This window comes from Heliangelus exortis, chromosome 20, assembly GCF_036169615.1.
Source record: "Heliangelus exortis chromosome 20, bHelExo1.hap1, whole genome shotgun sequence".
Classification (NCBI taxonomy): domain Eukaryota; kingdom Metazoa; phylum Chordata; class Aves; order Apodiformes; family Trochilidae; genus Heliangelus; species Heliangelus exortis.
Genome location: NC_092441.1, coordinates 9,661,904 through 9,683,611, shown reverse-complemented (window position 1 = coordinate 9,683,611; position 21,708 = coordinate 9,661,904). Strand labels below are relative to the sequence as shown.

At 51.6% G+C, this 21,708-nt stretch overlaps 2 protein-coding genes across 2 annotated transcripts in view; one reads left to right on the top strand and one right to left on the bottom strand.

Moving 5' to 3' along the window:
* STX8 (syntaxin 8) overlaps positions 1 to 6,353 on the top strand; it is a 100,800-nt gene extending 94,447 nt beyond the window's left edge. The window contains exon 8 of the mRNA XM_071764519.1: positions 5,372 to 6,353. Within this exon, the coding sequence (XP_071620620.1) occupies positions 5,372 to 5,439 (68 nt within the window). The 3' untranslated portion in view covers positions 5,440 to 6,353. The remainder of the gene's footprint in view (positions 1 to 5,371) is intronic.
* Positions 6,354 to 13,353: 7,000 nt separating this feature from the next.
* The window catches only part of NTN1 (netrin 1), a 93,524-nt gene continuing 85,169 nt past the window's right edge, over positions 13,354 to 21,708 (bottom strand). Inside the window, exon 6 of the mRNA XM_071764495.1 lies at positions 13,354 to 13,752. Within this exon, the coding sequence (XP_071620596.1) occupies positions 13,424 to 13,752 (329 nt within the window). The 3' untranslated portion in view covers positions 13,354 to 13,423. The remainder of the gene's footprint in view (positions 13,753 to 21,708) is intronic.

Genomic DNA, 21,708 nt, shown 5'->3' with positions numbered 1-21,708 from the left:
AGTGTAGGTGAAAGAGACCTGGGGGTCCTGGTAGACAAGAAGATGCCCATGAGCCAGCAATGTGCCCTTGTGGCCAAGAAGGCCAATGGCATCCTGGGGTGCATTAGAAAGGGTGTGGTTAGTAGGTCAAGAGAGGTTCTCCTCCCCCTCTATTCTGCATTGGTGAGGCCACACCTGGAGTATTGTGTCCAGTTCTGGGCCCCTCAGTTCAAGAAGGACAGGGAAGTGCTTGAAAGAGTCCAGCGCAGAGCTACTGAGATGATTAAGGGAGTGGAACATCTCCCTTATGAGGAAAGGCTGAGGGAGCTGGGTCTCTTTAGTTTGGAGAAAAGGAGACTGAGAGGTGACCTCATCAATGTTTTCAAATATGTAAGGGGTGAGTGTCAGGGAGATGGAGTTAGGCTTTTCTCAGTGGTGACCAGTGATAGGACAAGGGGTAATGGGTGTAAATTGGAGCATAGGAGGTTCAAGTTGAATATCAGAAAAAATTTTTTTACTGTAAGGGTGACAGAGCCCTGGAACAGGCTGCCCAGGGGGGTTGTGGAGTCTCCTTCACTGGAGACATTCAAAACCCACCTGGACACGTTCCTAGGGGATGTACTCTAGGGGGCCCTGCTCTGGCAGGGGGGGTTGGACTAGATGATCTTTTGAGGTCCCTTCCAACCCCTAGGATTCTATGATTCTATGATTCTGATGCTCAGGGGACAGCAATATCTTCCCATGGGTATCTGTGTCCTCACTGATGGGCTTGGGTTGGACCTGGTGTTCAGCTGGAAGGTGCTTCCAGGTGCCACTGGAGACCTTTATTGTGTGAGCTCTGAAGCCTGGGGTGCATCAGGGTGCATCACCCTTCCCATTCCTACCCTCAGGAGGATCAGGGTGTGTGTAGGCATTGCTCCTGGGTTTTAGGGTTGTGGCTGGTGATGATCCTGCTGCACCAAGCCAGGGTGCTGGGCAGCCATGAAAAGAAACCTCATGGGGGGGGGGGATGAAAGAGAAGAGCTGAAGTGCTGCTGACATGACTTGTGCCATTAAACAAGAGCATCCTGAGTCCCTGGAGGTTACCTTGCAAGGTGAAGTTGTGAGGTGGGACATCTTGCAGAACCCTGAGTGCTCTGATTGATAACACCTCACCTCTCAATGGCCAGCACTGTGTGAGTTTAATGGTAAATCAATAGTCTGGAGCTGACCAGGAATCTTTTGACACTTCTTCCAAGAGGGACTTGTCAAAACATGAGGTATTTATGAGCCAGTTCCTGCCTGCCTGTTCAAAGGTACTTGAACCCCTGCCAGATCCTAAATGTGCCCAGGTTCCCAGGAGTTACACCCAGCACAATAAGGGGATATTTCACAGTAAATGTTGCCTTGTCAGGGAGCTGGCATAAGCACCCAGATGACAAGCAACACTGGGCTGCTTGGGATGGGTGCTGTGAGTGCTCATTTCTCCCTTGGTGGCAGCACTTGAGAGCACAGATTTCTGCTGGGCTGCAGCCATGGGGAGCACCAGGAGTTAAAAATGCTCTAAAAGAAAACTGCAGGGCACTGAGTCTCAGCCACCTCCATCTGAGCAGTCTGCAGAAGGCACTGGAAAGTCTCAGTGAGGCATCAGCAACAGGGACTCAGCTGCTGGCTGGTGGTGAGTGTCTGCCCAGCTGCATTGCCTGGGGTTCATCCTGGTTGTTTGAGGCAGAACAGCCCCATCCATCCCTGGAAGTTTTTAAGGCCAGGCTGGACAGGGCTCTGAGCAACCTGAGTTGCTGGAGGTGTCCCTGCCCATGGCAGGGGGGTTGGAACTGGATGAGCTTAAAGGTCCCTTCCAGCCCTGACAATTCTAGGATTCTATGAATTACCTACCTTGTAGTCTTTTCTTTCCACTCTATATTTAAAAATTCATTTTTTACTTTGTGTGTTTTGTTTTTTTTTTAAAGACTTTTCTGGGTTTGGAACATTGAACCCTCAGCTGCCCAGGGGTTGGGGTGATGAGCAGAGCTGAGATTCAAACCTGGCAAAGCAATGGGAGCACTGGAGTTAGTGGGACACCCCGTGTCCCACCTGCCCCAACCCTCATCCTGGGCTGGGAAGGTTCCTCTGCCTTTCCACACTGTTCCCCTGAGCTGGGACAGCAGCTCCAACCCAAACCCTTTAGCAGAGGGAGCTTCCAGGGCGTTGCATTTTCTCCATCCTGAAGGAATTGCTCTGGGATTGCCCCGAGCCCTCAGCTCTCACTTCCCACCTTTCCCCGAGAAGTGCATTTCAAATATGTATTCCTCTCACTGTTTCCTTTGGCTTTCTGATCCTGTGTACTTTGTTAGTGCCTTTGATTCCTGACCTGCTCTTTGAGGAGTTCTTGTCGAGGGGGAGTATTTATAATTCACAGGACTTGAACAAAAAAAAAAAAAAGTCAGAGCAGGCAGGGAATCTCGGATGCATAATTGCTGTCAGCCCCCAGCCCTGGGTTTTGTTGGGGAATTGTGTTGTCCTCTGTGAAACACCCAGGTTAAAAAGCTTCAGATCCTTTTAATCTGCTGTTCTGTAGGATAAAGGGGGTGGGGGTTGAAATGTGTGTAACATCTGGTGTCTATCATGCAAGAGGTACTTTGAAATTTGTGTGCTATTGCCAATTTCTGTCGTCCCATTCTTTCTGAGCATCAGAGAACCCTTTGATACTCTCTTGATTGCTGATTTATGCTGCACTGCCACGTGCCATCACTGCTCCTTCCTCTCACATCAGGAGTAAGGACCTGACCCACTGCTTTTGGAAACAGAAGGTTGGCTCCAGGTTTTTAATACCAGGAATTCTCTTTCCAGGAAGAAAATGAAGTTTCTTTCATTTCACTGTCCCGTTCTTGGTGCCCTGAACGTCCTCTCAGGTTTCCCCCTCCTTCTGGTGCTGCCCATTAGCAATGTTTTATTTATTAGTCCTCCACCTTCCCCTCTTCCTGCTGGGGAGTCATTCTGGGTTTATGTGCAAGTTTTTCTTGGGAGTTGTCAAAGAATAATTGTGCCCCATTAACTCCACTTTGTATCATTTACTAATTCACACCTAGAGAGGATTTTCCAAGCAACTGATCTCGGTTGTCTCTTAATTGCTCAAGTCCATAAACTTTGTTACACTGAAACTGTGCTAAGGATTTACACCCTCTAAAACTCTTTCCCTCCAGTGTGCAACATAACAGAGAATCATCTGAATGCAGCAGTTTGATCAGATCTTATTTCTGCCCAATGTAAGCAAATTATTTCCTTCTGGCTGTGCTGTGCACCACAGAATCTCTACAAAGATGTTAAAAGTGAGAGATGAGATGGATGGGAAACCCAGGAGTTTGTGTTGCTGGGTGCTGATGGGTGAGAGGTGAGAACGGAGCAATATTCCCCTCTCACCCCTTCCAGTGGGCTGGAACAAGTGGTCTGTGTAGGCTCCAAGATTCAGCTGGGTAAAATTCACTTGGAGTGGCATTGGTGGACCCTGACCTGGGAGGAGAAGCAGGAGCAAGGCTGGGTGCTGTGGGAGCATCCTCTGGGATGCTTCCCCCAGGACTTCACCTCTGAGGATGCAAAGTGTGGTGAGCCATGGGGGGACAAACCTGGATTCCCAAAGTGTCCCAAAGTGGACCTGATTGCAGCATGAGGTCTGCCAGATGGCTTCTGCCCTCAGAACCAAACCCAAGCCCTCACTTGGGGGTGTGAAGAGAGCACTAGGAACAGGCAGATGCATTTTTCTAATTTATTCCCTTTAATATGATTAATAACTCATCCAGGCACAGCCCAAAGTTTCTTGTCTTCTAAATGAAATCATCCCAAGGGATTCAGGAACAAGGAACCATTCAGCTACCCTAACCACCATTTATTCACCTCACCACAGTGCCCAAACCCAGTGCCAAGTCCTGATGCAGTCCTTGGGCATCCTGGGTGAAGCTCCTGCTGTCAGCTGGGCCTGCAAGGAGAAGAAAAACTCAGAGCAGCTCGAGGCAGTGCAGTAAAGCAGGGCTCAGGCTCACTTCAGATAACAAATGGTTTCAGCTGAGTGTGAAAGAAAAAAAAAAAACAAACCATACCATTGGTGGCAACTCTTATTTCCCTGGAAAAACATCCTGGACCCCTGGCAGAGAAACAGTTTCTGCACAGAAAACATGACACTATTTACAAAAAGCAATGTCTAATATCCTTTTCCAGCTTGGAAAGAGGAGTTTATTTTAGTACATCCTTTTTTAATTGCCATGAGCTGGACTTGTAAATACTGTAAGTGGTTGAGTAATAGTCATCTGTGAGCAGACCAACTGAAGGGACATTTTTTCCACTCTTGGAGCTGTAACATATTCCTGCAGCTTGGGCAGGGGGATAGCAGGGAGCAAAACCAACAGCCTCCTAATTACAAAACAGCCTCCTAATTACCAAATCATTGAACCCTGGGGGATGGCTGTGTGCATGGGTTCCTGTGCTGCCTGAGGAGTTCTGGGGCTGCTTTGGGAGGTGATGGGTGAACCTCAGGGATCCAGTTGGTTTGCACTAAACGTTTCTTCCTCTTCTTTAAGAAAGGGGAGGGTTCTCCCTAAGAAAGGGGAAATCAAGGAAAATCAGTTTTCTCTAATAGGCACCTGACAGCCCTATCACCTTATTGCTCTCATTTTGTCAAGAGAGGGAAGCTCATCACTGCTTTTCTGGATGGGTCTTCAAAACAATTCCTAGCTTACATTTCTTTACCACCATCCTCCTGCCAAGCAGCAAGGTGTGCCTGACCTAAAAAAAGAGCTGTAACTTTATTTCAGGGTGTGTTAGTCATTCCCCTGTGTGCAGCAGGGGCAGGATGGGGTCTGGGGAGCTGCATGGTTGGGCAGAGCACCCCAAGCCTCTCTGTGCTCCTGGTTCCTCTTCCCAAGTCAGGTACAGACCCAGCAGCCCTGCTTTTTGCTCTGCAAATAGTTTTGTCTGCAAGCAGGAGTAGTTTTGTATCGAAAACAATTTCCCAGTGCAATCTGGATTTCCTTCTGAATAATCCTCTGCCCCAGTGGGATGGTGCAGGGGGATTCTAGAAAAGCTTCAGGGGCCTTGCCAGGAGTTAAACTTAGCCCTTAATCTCTGCAAGGCAGATGTTAAAGTGGGAAGCTGCCCTGCAGGCACTGTTAAGGAAAAGAAAGTTAATTAATTTTTGAGGGTCAATAAGAGAAAACAGTGCTCTGCCAGCCTGGGGTGTGAGTCCAGGTCACTGCTGAGGTCACGGGTGTGCAGGGATCTGGTGTGGGGCTGGCACAGGGTGAGCAGGGGGAAATCAGTCTCAGCTGGGAGGAGGAGCAGGACTCAGAGGGAGAATTTGATTGCAGAAGCCCAGTTGGGACAGATGAAGGCAGCAACCTGACCATGGTTTCATCTTTTCCAGGGATGCTGGTGGTGATTGTGCTGCTGCTGATTGCCATTGCTGTGGTTGCTGTCTGGCCAACACACTAACCTGGAGCTGGGCCCCTGGGACCTCCTGCTCCCCAGCTGGGTGTGGAGGACTCCAAAGAAGAGCCCAGCTTTTGCAAAGACTCCTTGTCTTGCAGGTGAACTCCCCAGTCTGAGTATGAAGCTGTGCCTGACAGACAGCCCTTCTTCCTTCAGTGCACAGCTGAGGAGCACTGGGGGATTTGGAGGGTTGGAAGGGGAAAAGGACCCTCTTCCCACCTTCCCTTGGTGCTTGGGAGGCTGCAGCTGGCTCTGCCAGAGCTGCACAGCTCCAGGGATCTGCTCCTGGAGTTGGGGAGATGCCTGCCCAGCCCATCACCCCTTTTCTTCAGTGGTCACTCGTCTTGAGGACCTCAAAATGCTCAAATACAGGTGTGGCTTGGGGGTACAGCCTCAGTGCTCCCGTGCTTTCTGATACCTTCCCTCAAAACCCAAATGCTTACTTTTTTCAAGGTGTAGATGATCTGGGGAATGGCTGCATCGGGGCTGCTGGCAGGATGGGAAGCGAGAGCCCTGTGGGGAGGGAGGCACAGGAACCCCACCAACCATCCAGAAATCTGGAGGGGGAGTCAGTCCTTGGCCCTGGGGGGGAATTATTGGTGTTGATCTCCTCAGAGAGATGTGAACAGCAGCAGTGCCAGCCCAGGTACAGATGGGGGAGAGGCTGCTCCCCCCGTGCCCTCTGCAGGAGGTGTCCTGGCACCACCCTTCCAGGGCTGCCTTTTTCTTTTCTAACATTTCACACACTGTTAAACCCGAGGGGAAGGCTTTCCTACTCAGTAACTAATGAAAAATCAGTATCAACAGTTTGCTTCTGGCCAAAAAAAATGGTTATTTTGTTATACGTGCTGGTTTGATTTCAGAATTGATAGAGCAAGCAATAAATATTGAATAAAAGCCAAGCTGTTTCTATACCACTTACCTGCCTGGGCTTTTATTGCTTCCTACGGTCTCATGTTCCACTTGAATGATTTCTCCAACGCTTCCATTTCCTGAGAGCTGGTTTGGAGAAGGAAAAGCAGAAAAAAAAAAAAAAAGAAAAAAAAAAGAGAGAGAAAAAAAAGCAATTCCTGCCAGACTTCACGTGTATCATGACACAGATTTCCTGGCAGATCTGTAACACTTGTCAGCCCTGGGCTGCTCCTCACCTGCAGTGGTGGGGTAGCTCCTTTCACAGCTCTCAGCAGGCTCTTGGCACTCATCCCACTCCCTGCTCTCCATCACACAGCTGGGCTGGTGGCACTGGGCTGGGAGGTGGGAAATAAACTGGTCTGGTGCTGCATTCCCTCTGGAGTGCCACGAAGCCATCCCGGCCTCAGTTTCCCTGGCTGCCAGTTGGGATTTGGTCCTTTTGGTAAGTGCTTGGTGATCTGCAGGCTGGGGTGTGAAATTGCCTTGCCCTGCAGTCTGCTGGTGTTGGCTGCAGCTGAAGCTCTGACCCCAGGATCAGAGCTGATCAGAAGTCAGGATTTACAGGGAACAGAGGCAGGGAACTGCTGAGTGTCCCACCAACTGCATCCCTCTCACTGATGGATAGGAACAGCATCATCTCCTGTGCTTTGCTGGAGAAAGATCCTTCCTCCTGAAGCCTTTTCTTTTCTCTTTTCTTTTCTTTTCTTTTCTTTTCTTTTCTTTTCTTTTCTTTTCTTTTCTTTTCTTTTCTTTTCTTTTCTTTTCTTTTCTTTTCTTTTCTTTTCTTTTTTTCCTTTCCTTTCCTTTCCTTTCCTTTCCTTTCCTTTCCTTTCCTTTCCTTTCCTTTCCTTTCCTTTCCTTTCCTTTCCTTTCCTTTCCTTTCCTTTCCTTTCCTTTCCTTTCCTTTCCTTTCCTTTCCTTTCCTTTCCTTTCCTTTCCTTTCCTTTCCTTTCCTTTCCTTTCCTTTCCTTTTTTTTATTTTTTTTTTTTTTTCTTTCTTTCTTTTTTTCTTTATTTTTTTTTTCCCAGTCCAGGTTGTGCTTGCTTGCTTTTCCTTGGAGAGATGCTCCATGTTCCAACCTTCAAAGGAGAGGGAGGGAGGGAGGGAAGGAGAAAGCTGTTCTGACTTTCTTGTGGTTTTCCAAAGGGCACAACAGGTTTTTGATTTGTTTGATCTCAGATTAGAAACGGAGCTTTAAGCAAAGCTGCTCCAGCTGGAAACAAAGAAGGGGCAGCTTTGGAGATGTGTTCCAAACTTGGGTGTTCCTGCAGCTCATGGGGGGACCCTGGGAAGTCCCCTGGGTTGTTTCTCAGCAGCTGCCTCTGCCCTTCAGGGGGATTTTGCTCAGGGTTCCTGTGCTGGATGTTTGGTGCCAGCAGAATAACCCCTGGTTTGCTGGGATGAATCCCTGGGATCCCAGGGGAATAACCCCTGGGATGAGACCCCAGGTTTGGGGTTCTGATGAAAGGTTCTGGAGGGAGTCAAAGTTTTGTTTGAATTCCCAGGATGCTGAGGATGGATCTGTGATTCAACCCCAGCCACATCTTCTGGTGACTTTGTCCTGCTCGAGGCTTTCAAAAGATTTCTTTCTGACCTGTTGGGGCCTAAAACACATTTTTTTTTTTTCTGGTAATGCCTGGGAAAGGTGGGAACGTGAGGCTGAGCTGAGCTGTCTAACAAAGGGGTGCTCGGGCTTGCCCTTTGGGTAACATTTACTGTGTCGTGTGAGTGAGGAGTTGGATTAAAAAGCAGTGAATTTGGCAGGGCTCTGCCATGCAGGGAAAGCTCTGCTGTCTGCCTGCCCCGGCAGAGGGGAGGAGGCTCCAAATGCCAGGGCTGCTGGCAGAGGATGCCCTGGGGAGCTGCTGGAGTCAGGGACCTCAGGTGGCTTTTCCAAGTGGATTTCTTCCCTGTTGCCATGGTGCCAAGCCAGAGAGACAGCCCCAGGCTTCACCTCCTCTTGCATCTCCTTAATTTCTCTCAAATCATAGAATCCCAGATTGGTTTGAGTGGGAAAGGACCTTAAAGCTCCTCCAGTGCCCCCCCTGCCATGGTCAGGGACACCTCCCCCAGCCCAGGGTGCTCCAAGCCCCATCCAACCTGGGCTGGGACACTGCCAGGGATGGGGCAGCCACAGCTTCTCTGGGCAGTGTGGACCAGACTCTCACCACCCTCATAGTGAAGAATTTTTCCCTAAATGTCCAAACTCAATCTCTCCCTTTTATTTTAAAGCCTTTCCCCTTCATCCCATCCCTCCAGGCCCTTGTCCCAAGTCCCTCCCCAGCTTTCCTGGAGCCCTTCAGGCACTGGAAGGTGCTCTGAGGTCTCCCTGACCCCTCTCTTCTCCAGGCTGAGCACCCCCAACTCTCTCAGCCTGAAGGGCTCCATGGAAGGGATGTTCCAGACTGAGGATGTGCTCAGGACTGGAGCTGTTTCCAGGTGCTGGGGGAAGATCTGGGACCTGTTAGAGGTGCTTACATATCCAAGTGCCCTTGGTAAGGAGTCCCTTGCTCCTATGTGAGGATAAAGCTGAGCTTGGAAAGCTGCTGGGTGTTTTCACATGCCCTTATTTCTGGAGGTTGGGTCTGGGTTGGGTGCAGGGGACAAGCCCCAGTGGGACCAGGCTGAGAGCAAGCTCCCTGGGGCTGACCTGCAGTGGGAATTGTCTTTTTCCCCTTTTTCCAGAGCCGTGATGTCTTCTTTGGACAACCAGCTGCCTGCCAGGAGCCCAAGTGGTCTGGGAAACCCATTTGCTGCTCTGCAGAGCCTCAAACAGCCCCGGAGCAGAGGGGGTGGCACTCATCACCCATTTGTCTCTGCAATAAAGATCTGAGATTTCTGACCTCTGAGATGTTTTCAAGTTCATAAATTACCAGGGATGCTCAGGGGTCGGGTCAGGCAGGCTGACCCCCAGCAGCTGGCAGGACCTTTAGCCTGGGTTTTTCTCTCTGGAAATGTTTTGCTGCCTCAGTTTCCCCATCCTCCTCCCCTCCTCCAGCTTCTCTGTGCCACCAGCCCTTGCCTGCTTCCCATTACCAGTGCCTGGCACCACTGATGCCCTGGGGAGGTGGGTGATGGAGCTCAGCCCCCTGCAGTAGGTGGGAAGAAGGGGATGGTGCTGGGGAGTGGGGAGCAGAAAATGGGTCTGGAGTGGGGTTAGCAGCTCCCCTGAGCCCAGGCTCTGCCTGTCCCCTGTCCCCATCCCTGTCCCCCAACTCTGTGGGGTCCTGCATGTTTTGGAGTCCCTTGGTGTGTCCCACTGCTGTCTCCCCCAGCAGCAGATGAAGGATGGGGAGCCCCAAGGGATGTGCCCTAAGGGATGTCCCAGAAATGCCAGGGAGCCCAGAGGTGCCATCAGAGTCCCCTCTCCCACCCACCATGAGCCTGTGGTGACCCTGGTGTCCCCAGGGGTGTGTGGCCACTGGTGGGTACCACTGCTGGGGGCATCAAAACCATCTCTGCACCACCTGGGACCCTGCCAAGGGACTGTGGGGGCAGAGGGGACGTTGTGATCTCCCTGCCCAGGTCCCCATCCCTCACGAGGTAGGAGGAAGCAGAGATCCTTGGCCATTTTGACAGTTTACAAGAGTTTATTCAACTGGTTTCTGACTTTAGTCCTACTGAGTGGGTGCTGAACAGTTACAAGCTCCTTCAGGTTCAATTACAGGCAACCTAACCAAACAAACGAGTCAAGAGGAAGAAAATATTTTTTAAAAAAGAAAAAAAAAAAAAAAAAAAAGCCCAAAACATAAAAAAAAAGAAAAAAAAAAAAAAAGACTTGGAAACCCAATAAGAAAATCCACAACTTTTTCACTTGTCATTAAATATATTCATATATAATAACCATAATATATTAGTATGCATTGTAAAGAAACATCGCCCAAAGCAGGATGCAATGGTCAGAACTAAACAACATTTACAGTACAAGATATTAACAGAAATAATAAAAAAATAATAAAAAAAAACCACATTAAAAAAAAAAAACCAAAAGAACAAAAAAAAAAAAAAAGCAAAACCCAGACGAACACAGGTTTTGTGAGGGGAGAGGAGGCAGCTGTGCAGGGAGAGGGCAGGGACACACGGACAGGAACGAGGGGGAACGACTTCTCTCGGGTGCTACTCTGGAGTGATGATTGTTTTGGCGTTTCAGTTGCTCTCCAAAGCTGTGCTGAAGGTCCCCCAACCCTTCCCTGGCCACCCCGAATCCCCCCGAGGGCCTTGTCCCTCTCCCTGGGGTGGTGGGTGGGTGCTTGGGCTCCTCTCTGCTTGTAACCCCAAGAAAGCCACAGCCCTGGGCATGGAGTTTGGTGTTTTGGGGTAACATCTCATCCCACCGAGGATGAGATGGGGATGAGATCCCACTGGTCTTCCCCCAGGAGATGTCCTGGAGCTGGGGTGGCTGCTGGAAAGGGTTCCATCCCCTGGGCTCTGTCCCAGTCATGCCAGCTGCTCCTGCAGGTTGAGGCTACTGGGAGGGCAGGAGGGGCACTGGAGGACCTTGGATGGAACCAGGGGCTTCCAGGTTTCTGGTCTGGTTGGAAAGCTCAAAACTCCAACAGGGATCAAGGGACAGGGTCCTGGTGGGATGGGGTCCTGGTGGGATGGGGACTTCGCTTCTGGCTGCGGGGGGGCTCCGAGTGGTTTTGTGCAGTCCATTTCTTTCTGATTTCTCAGGTTTCCTGGAGGGTTCTGGCCAGGGATGGGGGGGGTCTGATGTTCCTTCTGCAGCTTCTGAGCTGATGGGAGAGGGGAAGGGGCTCTGGGGGGTGTCAAGGCTGTACTGGTGAGGATGGGTTGCCAAGCTTGAGTGTTGGGTGACAGAAATGGTTGGTAGGCAGACCCCAAGTCCCCTGGCCTTGCCTTCATGCCCTGGCATGAAGGGTTTGATCCAGTTTGGGTTGGATCCAGTTGCTTTTAGGCCATTCAGAGATCTCCTGTGGTTCATGGACATCCCAGCTGACCAAGGACAAGCTGTCCCTGCCATCAGGTGTTGCAGGAGAGCATCCAAACCCCACTTCAAGGCTTTAGAACCTCCCTGGAGACATTTGAGATCAGATTTTATCCTTCAAAACTTGGTGCCTTGGCTTCCCTTGGCTGCAAAACTCTTGGCTCTGAAGTGAAGAAAACCAGGGCTGCTCTGGGTAAGGGGAGAAAACATAGGCTTGGGGGTGGGGTGTTGCTTGATGTCCAGGGTGGGATTTCTCTCCTAATAACCCAATGAATTCCCCAGGGGCTCTGCAGTTGCCAGGGGAGGTTCAGCAGAGCTCCCTCCCTCCCAGCAGCCCTGTGCTGGTGGGTGCTTCCCTGGGAGCCCCCCACTTGACACCTCTTGACATGGCTGCCTCACTTGATGGTGGTTTATGTCATTACATAAATATTGTTGATTGCTATAAAACAAGGCAAAAACCACTGGAAAATGTCATTAAAAAAAAAAAAAAAAAAAAAGAGAGAGAGAGAGAGAGATGTTTCCAAGTTTCCTGAAAGGAAAAATATCAGGGAGGTTTTGCTTTTCATAGTGACTGGTGTTTGCTTCTCCTCCAGGTACCCAGCCTGCCCTCCCCCAGCTTTTCCTGCCTGTCTCCATGGATTAGGTGAGCTCAGATGTCCCCCTTCCTCATGGGACAGGGTGACAGGGGAGCGGCCTGGCAGGGCCACACCATCTCTGGGGGACAAACAACCCCAGCAGAGCCAGTCCTGGCCCTGCAGTGTCCCTGGGAAAGATGCTCCAGCCCCCAGGGTGAGATGGAGCTGAGACCCCTGGGACCTTGTTTAGGGCATCACTGATCAGAGGTTGGGAATTTTAGGTTTTTTCCCCCAGTAGAAAGAGGAGAAGAATTTGGGGAGCCCCTGGGGAGTTGCTCATCCAGTCCCTGTCTGAGAGCCCTTCCCTTGGAGCAGGTCCTGTTGTCCATGGGGACCTCAGCACCACCTGAACCCCCTCCTGTGTCTCCCAAAGGGAACTGGCCACCTTCCAGAGGGATGCCAGGGAGCTCCAGCTCCAGAGGGAGTGAGGGCAGAGCTGGTCTGGGTTCAAAAGATCTGAGTCTGGGGGTGGAACCACCACTGAGTTGCCTTGGTGTCACCTTCAAGTGTTTTCCACCATCTTAGGGTCCATCAGTCTGCTGAGGGAGGGAGAGAGGAGCAGGCCCATGAAGGAGGTCTCAGGGATGGACACAGTGGAGGCTCAGGGACTGCAGGGAATGAGATCTTCCAGGGCACCTGCAGGACCTGGATGCCAAGTTTTTGTTGGTTTTTTCGTTTTCTTTTTTGCAAAGCCTGGGTGTTTCCTTGGGAATCTTGGTTATTAACTCCTCATCCACGAGTCGGTGGCTCAGAGGAGTCAGAGCATCCCACGGGCTCCTGGGTGCAGGGGGTCAGCACTCTTTGGGGTGTGGGGGGACAGAGCAAGGATTTGCTCCCTAAGTGACACCCACGTGGAAGTCACCCACGAACGTGGTGTCCTCCTCACTAACGTGGGACCAGGGCAGTGCCACAGCTGGAGACCTTGGCTCTTCCTAGGTGACCATCACAGCCAGCCAAGACCAGAGAGGCTTCAGATAACCCATAAAGGTTGCTCCTGGCTCTGTTCTCAGTGTTGGGTCTCTGTTTAGTTTCCTCTTCCACCACTGTCTCGTTCAGCCTAAGCTGACAGAACGTGTTTTGGGGGCCGGGGGGGTTGATTTCCAGTGGTGCTGTTGATGAGTTCCAACACGTTGGGTGTTCCCGTGCTTTGGCAGCAGCAGAGCTCAGCAGCTGGAGGGAAGGTTGGGGTCCCCAAGTTCTTCACCCACCCTCCTTTGATACCACAGCCTCACCAAAGTCGGAAGGGACCTCTGGAGATCATCCAACCCAACTCTCCCATGCTCCCAATCGGATTTTCTTGGCTTTCCTTGGGTTTTCTCCCAGAACACCGGGTGCCAACCCAGCAGCCCCACAGCCGTCATTGCCGCCCCATCCCACCCCACCCCCATCCTCCCTCCGACCCCCCCCCCCCAAAACCCTGCCCTCCCCAGCTCTACACAAGCAGCATGCACACTCAGTCTCTCCTGCACCCCTCAGTTGTCTTCTCCTCCTTTAGGCTTTCTTACACTTCCCCTTCTTCTCCCTCTGCTGGAACTTCCTCAGCCTCCGGGCCCAGGTGTCCCTCCACTGGATCACCAGGCTGGTTTTGTCCGCAATGATGCCGCTCTGGTCGGGAGAGTCCTCGTTGTTGCCCAGCAGCAAATACTTCTTCATGGGTTTGATTTTGGGACACTTGCAGGCGACGTCCTTGGAGTGGATCCAGAGGGTCTGATCTCCACGCCGGATCCGGTTGCTGCCTTGTTTGTAGACGGAGATGATGTTGACGGTGAACTTCCACCAGTCGGCGTTTTTCTCAGCCTTCAGGATGTGGATCTGGACAGCTGGGGGGGGTGAGGGGGGTGTGTGGGAAAAACCCAACCCAACCCAAAAAAAAGAAAAAAAAAAAAAAAAGAAGAAAAAAAAAAAAAAAAAAAAAAAAGAGGAGAGAGAGAAAAAAAGATGTCAGGGATTCAAGCTGGTGAGGAGAAAACGAATTTGAAGTCTCACCTAACGGGTTGTGCTGAAAAGGGATTTTTGTCTCCTGAACCCAGGGCTGGGGGAGAGTGACCAAGAGCAATGGTTGCACAAAAGCTGCCTCTGTCCCCAGGCCATCAGCTGGTGGCAGAGGGACTCAGCAAAGGTACAAAGGGCACCATAGGTTTGGGAGATGCTCTCCAGCCACCCAGCTCTCCTTGGCTACCCAAGGATTAGGGAGCTGGAGGACCCCCAGGAGAGGTTAGGAGAAGCTTCACCCTGGGAACCACAGGACTCCAGGATCCCTGGGATGGGCATGGAGCCCTCTGCCTCCTTCTCCTCCCATCATCTCCCAGGATGTGGTTGGGAAGCAAGCAGGGGTGAAGCATTTCCCCAAGGGCTCAAAAAAAAAAAAAAATCCCAAACAATGAGGTGGCCACATTTTCTCCCACACAGCCAGAGAGCAGCACGTGCTTCAGGTTCTGCATGGGGCATTTTTCCAGCCCCTTTTCCCTGCATTCATCCCTGGATGGGCCACTCAGCACATCTGCACCACAGCCCCAGCTTTCCAGAGAAGCTGAGCCCCGATCTGGAGCAAAACCACTAAACCCTGGGACTGGCCCTTGTCTCCAGGCATTTGGCATCTGGGGGTAGGGAAGAGCTGTGAGGGTCCCTGCCCAGGGCCAGGACAAGGACACAGCTCCCCAGGAGCCCAGCCTTGGAGCAGGACACTCCTCTGGGAAACCTGTGGGAGGATTTGGGAATGGGGAAGGGCTGAGGAGATGTTCCTGTTCCTGGTAAAGAGCACAAGTCCCAGGAGCAGGGACAGAGGGACAAATCCTGGTGACAATGGCAGCCATGGCCAGGAGGGCAGGTGAGGGCCAGCAGCTCAGTGCACTCCAACAAAAAAGTGCTTTTTTTGGCCAAATTTTTGAGCTTTTCTCTTTTTTCCCCTCTATGCCCCATGAGTTCCAGCCCCCTCCCCATCTCAGCCATCTGGCCAGATCCTGGTGGGTCCAAGGTTGACTGCAGAAGTTATCAGAAGAAACCTCAAATAAACCCCAAGTAAATCCAGGCAAAACTCCCCTGTTTGCCTGGAAACACCACAGTTTCCCCTCCAGATTAGCACTGCCAGAGCATCTCCCTCTCTAAAAAACCCCAACCAGCAAACCCTTGTTGAGCAATGGGAGGGAGCAGAGCTCTGCAGCCCAGCCAGGCTTTTAACACGTTGCAAAAGCTATGTGGATATAGTTGGTTTTTTATATTTTTTTTCAGAGCATGTCATGGACACCAGATGCTTTTATTTAAAAAAAAAGAAAAAGAAAACGAAAAACCCCATCCCTGGGCTCTGACTGTGTATTTCCCAGTCTGGTGTGAAGGTAACAAAATGGGCAGATTAGCCAATTTTTATTTTCTTGGAAGCAAATCTTTCCAAAAAAACTTAAACCTTTGACCTGCCTGGGTCCACACTGACAAAATGGAGAAAATGAATGAAAAGGAACCGGGGAGAGGTGGTTACAGGAAACTCTGCTCTAAAATACACAGTCTGGACTTTTTTTTTTTTTTTTTTTTTTTTTTTTTTTTTTTTTTTTTTTTTTTTTGATGTCAAGGCCCCCGTCTCTGATTTTTTTTTTCCCCATTTATTAATGAAGTGGAAGGAGTGAAAGCTTCAGGGAAGGCTCTCCTGGCAGCTGCCTCCCTGACAAGGAGCTGTGTGCCCAGCATTTCAGGTCCAGGACGTGTGGTTTCCCTGGGGCTGATTTCAGAGCCTGGGTTTGGTGATGCCTTCCCGGGGGGTTTTTGGGACAGGAGGAATTTTTGGGAGCACCTAAACTGGGTGAAACTGGGGGATTTAGGAGCTCAGAATGGGCTTCTGGGGTTTTATGGGCTTGGGGGGGACTCAGCTGCACCCTCCAGCTCCCCATCCCTCCCCCCAAACCTGGCTTTGGAGCTGGATGTTGTCCTCCTCCTGCCTTTTCCTAGGAAAAATCTTGGCTTGGCCCATGGGGCACTGAACCCCTGTGGTGATCCTGAGTGGTGCTGGGGACCATCCCTGTCACTGCACCCCAGGAAAAAAGTGATGAGGAGCTGCAACAGGGGATGGTGGTTACTCAAGCAAGGGGCAGAGATGCTGCTGCCCTGGCTCTGGTCCCCAGGGAGTGGGTTGGGTGGTGACCCAGGAGGGGAGAACAAATCCAGTGAGCTTTGGATGGGCTAGGGTGGTGACACTGGTCAGGGAAGGATGGGCTGTTCTGTGCCCAGCACCAACAGAGCCCCTGACCCCCCAGATGGGTGCTGGGAATGGGAGCAGTGGGATTCAGGGGGTGATTGGAAGATGCTCATCCCTGGTGAGTGCTGCTGAACCCCAAATCCTGCCCAGATGGTGCCTTAGCAGCCCCTCCAGCCCGGGTGATGCACACAGACATCTCCCCACATTATATTTCTTCCCATGAAAAAGGTTTCTGAGTGGTTCTTGGGCTGTTGGAGGGGACAGGGGGTCCCTGGACCCTTCCTGCATCCCCTGCCACAGGGTGCTGGGCAGTTCCACCCTGGTGCTCAGCTCTGGGGCCCATGATGAAGGCAGAGCTGAAGGCTTGGTGTTGGGAAGCAGAGGGGATGGTGATGGGATGGCCATAAAACCAAAACCCAGCCCCAGGGACCAACAGGTTTGAGGGCAGCTGCATGAAGGCTGAAATAAGTGCAGCACCTCGAGCATTCAGGGACCAAGAGTCAGGAGCCCCAAACCCACAAGATAGACATGAAAAGAGTGAAGCTGCAAAAAAATATGGGGGTTTTTTTGTTTGTTTGTTTCTTAATTTACTTTTAGGGTTTCTGGTAACTCTCCTGACTTCAAGCTTTCCCTCCTTGAACCTGACCCAGGTCTGGGCTCCATGGATGGACAAACCTACCCATAAAATCCCAGAGTGTTAACTTGGAAGGGACCTCCAGGATCCCCTGCTCCAACCCTTCTCATGTTATTGTTGATGGGAGGTGTCCCAGCACCCCTTGAGCTGAGACTCCAAACTTTCCAGAGTGGGGGAATCCACCCCTTCCCCCGGGAGACCATTCCAAGGTCTGACTGTCCCCATGGGGAAAAATCTGTCCTGGTGTTCAACCAGAACCTCCCCAGGAGCCACTTGTGCCCACTGCCCTTTCTCTTCTCCATGGGATTCCTTGGAAAATCCCATGTGCTGACCTGAGTCCAGGAGCTGGAGCTTCCAGCCACGGGCAGTGTTGCTGCTGCAGATCCCTTGGGATCTCTGGGAGGGACAAGGGGAGCAGAGCAATTTGTTGGGAGAGACAAGAGGGGTTTTGGGGCCAGAAGGACAGGACTGGGGGACTGAGCCGGGGCTTTCCCTGGCCCTGGGTCCCTTCTCACTGCACAAAGCAGAACCCAAATGGGTTTTACTCCAAGCACCACCAACCAGTGACCCCGACACCATCTGGGGCTGGGAAAGGGTTGAGCTCTTTGCTGGAGCAAAGGGTTAACATGGGATTATTTTTTTCCCACCTTTTATTTTTTTTTCCCCCTAATTTCTTTGGCGGGGCCTCTGCCTGCCTCCGAGTGCCAGTTTCCTACCAGGTTAATATTGGAGATTTATGGCCCCTAATCCTGGCTGGGCTGGCTGAGCCCTGGGACCCCCCCTGCCCCCAGGGCTCCCAGTCAGGGTTGCTCAGTGGTCCCTGGCCAGGAAGGGACTTTCTCCAATTGCCAGGGCAGTGGCAGGGGCTGAGATCTGGGGCTGATTCTCCCCCTCCTCCTCGTTTTTTTTTTTTTTTTTTGTGGACTCAGGGATATTCCCCCCCCCTCCCTCTCTTTTCAAGCTGCCTTTTGAAAACACATTTTGCTTTTTTCCACCGGGCCCTGCCAAGCTCCTCTCGACAAAGGGGGTGACTAACTGAAGGCTCTGTGAAGGGAAGACTTTTTTTTTTTTTACCTCTTTTTTTTTTTTTTTTTTTTTTTAATTTATTTTTTTCCAAGAAAAGGGCAAAACGAGCAGATGATCTCACCTTTCAGCTGAGGATCCTGCTCCTCTCCCTCATCCCTTCCCTGATGCTGCACCAGGGCAGAGCAGGGGGGGCAGTGCCTGGGACCAGGGTGCTGGGACTCAGCCTGCACAGGATCGGGCCCTCTCGGGGGCAAGGGGGGGGGTTGGGGGGTGGAAAATTTGGGATTCAGGAGTGTCGGGTTTCCTTCGGTGCTGGGATGAGCCCGGGCACACAAGCAGGGGGAAAAACCCCAAGGATGGGGCTGAAAAGCAAGGGGATGAGGGATGTCCCCACATCACCCAGCCCAGCATCATCTCTGCTGAAATAATTTCTCCTTTTCAGCCCTGGGGAGTCCATCCTCAGCGGGGCTCCCCCCCTTCTTTCCTGGGCTAATTTTTACTGCCAGCCCCCTGGATTTCTGGGAGCCAAACGACCCCCGTGCTCTAGGCAGCCAAAATAAATCCAGAAAAAGATTTTTTTGCTCCTGTTCTTGCCTCTCGTCCATCCAAACTTGCCCCCCTCCATCCTAAAATGTCCCAGCCTGCCCTCTGGGTGCCCTGGTTCACTCCAAATATTTGCACTCAAACGTATCCCGAGGGAAAGAGCCCAATTTAAAAATTTATTAAAAAAAAAAAAAAAAAAAAAAAAAAAAAATCAAACCCGACTCACAAACCCAATAAAAACAAACAGATAAGAAAAATAAATAAAGGAAAATATCCCTTTTGAATGGCTGAATGAAACAGGGAGCTAAAAAGCCCCATTGAGGAGCGGGGCAGATGATAGCTTCCCGATTGAGCCCTGGGGAGAGGGAACTCAGCTCAAGCTAATTAAGGCCTTTTAGGACATTCAGCCCAGCGATGTCGGCAGAACAGGGAGGAAAAGAGCCTCCTAATTGGCTTCCTGCTGGGGTGTCAGTCCCGAAGTCTTTATTATCCTTCCCTGGTCCTTTTCAACCCTTTCTTCTCTCCCCCCTCCCCAGCCCTGCCGAAAGCCTGGGCTGGGGCATCGCTGGTTTGCCCTTGGAAAAACAAATTTTCCCTGGTTCTGGGGCTGGGTGGGGACCCCCTGGGACAGGAGGGTTTGGGTGGCTGCACCCCGGTGCTGGGCCAGCCTGGACCCAAACCCTCCCCACCAAGGAGAGGGCTCAATCCTGCTGCTGCAGAAGTGATGCTGCTTGCTAAAAGAGTAAAGAAAAGCTCTTTCCAGCATCCCCATTCACGGATCCAGGGAATCTCCTGTCCCAGAGAGCTCCTGAGCTGCCCTCAGGCTCTGGTGAAGCCCACGTTACAATCTCCAACAAAACCAAGGGTGGGTTCTGCCCTGAGCCCCCTCCAAACATCTCCCCGATGAGACTGGAGAAGCTGAGAGGCAACCCCATGCTGGGACCAGTGCTCCAGAAAAGTCCCTGAGCTGCCACCACTGAAACATCCCAGAAATCACCCCACAGAGCCACAACTCTGACAGCTCTGTCAGGCTGGGAAATGCCCCAAGGGGGCTGCACGGGTCCCTTGTTCCCCTCTCTCATCCTCCCAACCCCAGTTTGGAGGACAACAGGGCCAGGTTTCCTTCCAGGCAGCTGCTTTCTCCACTTTCCAGAGGGGGAATGTGCCAGCCTGAGCAGAGGAGGTGCTTGAGGAGCCAGGTGGGAAAAGGCAGGGATGCAGGAAAAGTGTTTGTGGCTTCTTAGCCAGCAGAGAATCCACCCATGAGAAACCTGTGTGGTGCTCAGCCCCTCTCCTGTCTTTAATAACCCCCTCTCCTTTTCTCACACACAATAGAAAGTATTCTCACTTGCTATTAATACAGAGAAAATGCCTTTTCTTAAAAAAAAAAAAAAAAAAAATTAGAAAAAAAATTAGAAAATTCTCTTAAGGGAAAAGGCATTTTTTGGACCTTTCCAACATCTGGGAACTCCTTGGAGCACGGCCAGGGCTCAGCACAGCCTGGCAGGATGGGACCACAAGCAGAGCCCCAGCCTCAGCAGCCCCTTGCTTTTCTGCCACGGGGGAAATGGGTGAATAAATGGCAAAACAAACAGAACATTTCCCTCCAAGCTCTCTTCCTTCCCCTGGGCTCCCGGGGAGGTGCCAGAGCACAGAGCCAGCTCGGAGCATCCTTGGCCAACCCCAGTGGGAAGAGCCTTGTCCAGGGCTGGGCTGTTAAATGGGAATTAACAAACATTCCCAGTCCTGCTGAGCTGCTGCTCTGAGCGTAGGAGGCAGGGAAGGTGTCTCCACTCCTGGATGCTCTGATGGGACAGGTTGTGTTGGTTGTGGTTTTTTTTTTTTTCCCCTTTCCTTGGTCATTTGATGAAATAAATAGATACACATGAAGAGAAAGACATCTCTATGCATGCAGATACACACAGAGATATAAGGTATATATATAATATATATATATATTATGTATTCCTCTGCTGTGGCAGACACCAGGGGAGCTTTACCCCTGCAGATCCTAAACCCTGTCCCACAGCACCTCATCACTTGCCCACTCCCAGCCCTGGGGCAAACCCAAAGGTCCTGCCTGCAGACACTTTGCCTCCCAGCCCCCCAGCACAGTCTAGGGAGGAGTGAGCTGATTTCCAGTCCTTACACATGTTCAGATGTTTCAGAGCATTTCTAGTCACCTCCCTGCACATGCATTTAACCAGCTCTGCCTCAGTTTTCCAGGGCAGCCCCATTCCCAGTGCTTGGCTCATCCCAGCAGTGGTGGCAAAGGAGAGGGATTCCCCAGGCAGAAAGGACCAAAGTGGAACCATCCTTCCCCACTCCTCCCCATTTCTCTCCATCTCTCTCCATCCCTTCCCATCCCTCTCTGTCCCTTTCCAGCCCTTCCCATCTTTCTCTGACCTTCCCTATGCCTCCTTATCCCTCTCCATCCCTCCCAGCTCCCCCCACCACCTCAGTGCTGGTGGGCAATGGGTGGAGAGGGACTGCTGAGCTCCAGGGAGGGCTTTGAGGGGTGACTCTGGGGTGACCCCATCAGGAATAGACCCACATTAAAAATCTGGTGTATGGGAAGGCACCCGGATCCTCAGGTGCCACCAAGAACTGGGACCCAGCAGCCTCCCAGGGCTGCAGCACCCACACCCCAACCTGCCTGGGGGTTAAAAGGGTGAAGCATCCCTAAAAGGAGGAATTGAAGCCAAGCAGGGTTTTTAAAAGCTCCCACAGGTAAGAGAAGCAGCAGGATATGGTGCCAGCCTAACCCAGGGGACCACTGGACCTTGGCTTGAGGGCTGCCTCAGCATCTCCCATTTTCCAGGTGACACATTGCATCCCTCCTCCCATGAGCATCCCCCTGGGAGGGTCCTCTCCAAAGGCAGCAAAATCCATCCCCCAAACTGCAACCCTTCCCCCAGCATGGGGCAGCTGCCCCCAAGCAGAGCTGGGCTGCTTGGCCACAAGCACAGCCCCTGGGCTGGGTGAGTCTAGGGGGGCACCCTGGCAGGGAGATGTTTCACCCCTACATCCCAGCAGGGAGATGTTCCAGCCCTATATCCCAGCAGGAGATTTTCCAGCCCTACATCCCATCAGGAGATGTTTCATCCCCACATCCCATCAAGGAGATGTTCCAGCCCTACATCCCAGCAGGGGGATATTCCACCCCTATGTCCCATCAAGGAGATGTTCCAGCCCTGTATCCCATCAGGAGATGTTCCAGCCAACATCCCATCAGGGAGATTTTCCAGCCCTGCATCCCATCAGGAGATGTTTCACCTCCACATCCCATCAGGGAGATGTTTCACCCCTATATCCCAGCAGGGAGATGCTCCAGCCCTGCATCCCAGCAGGAGATGTTTCATCCCTACATCCCATCAAGGAGATGTTCCA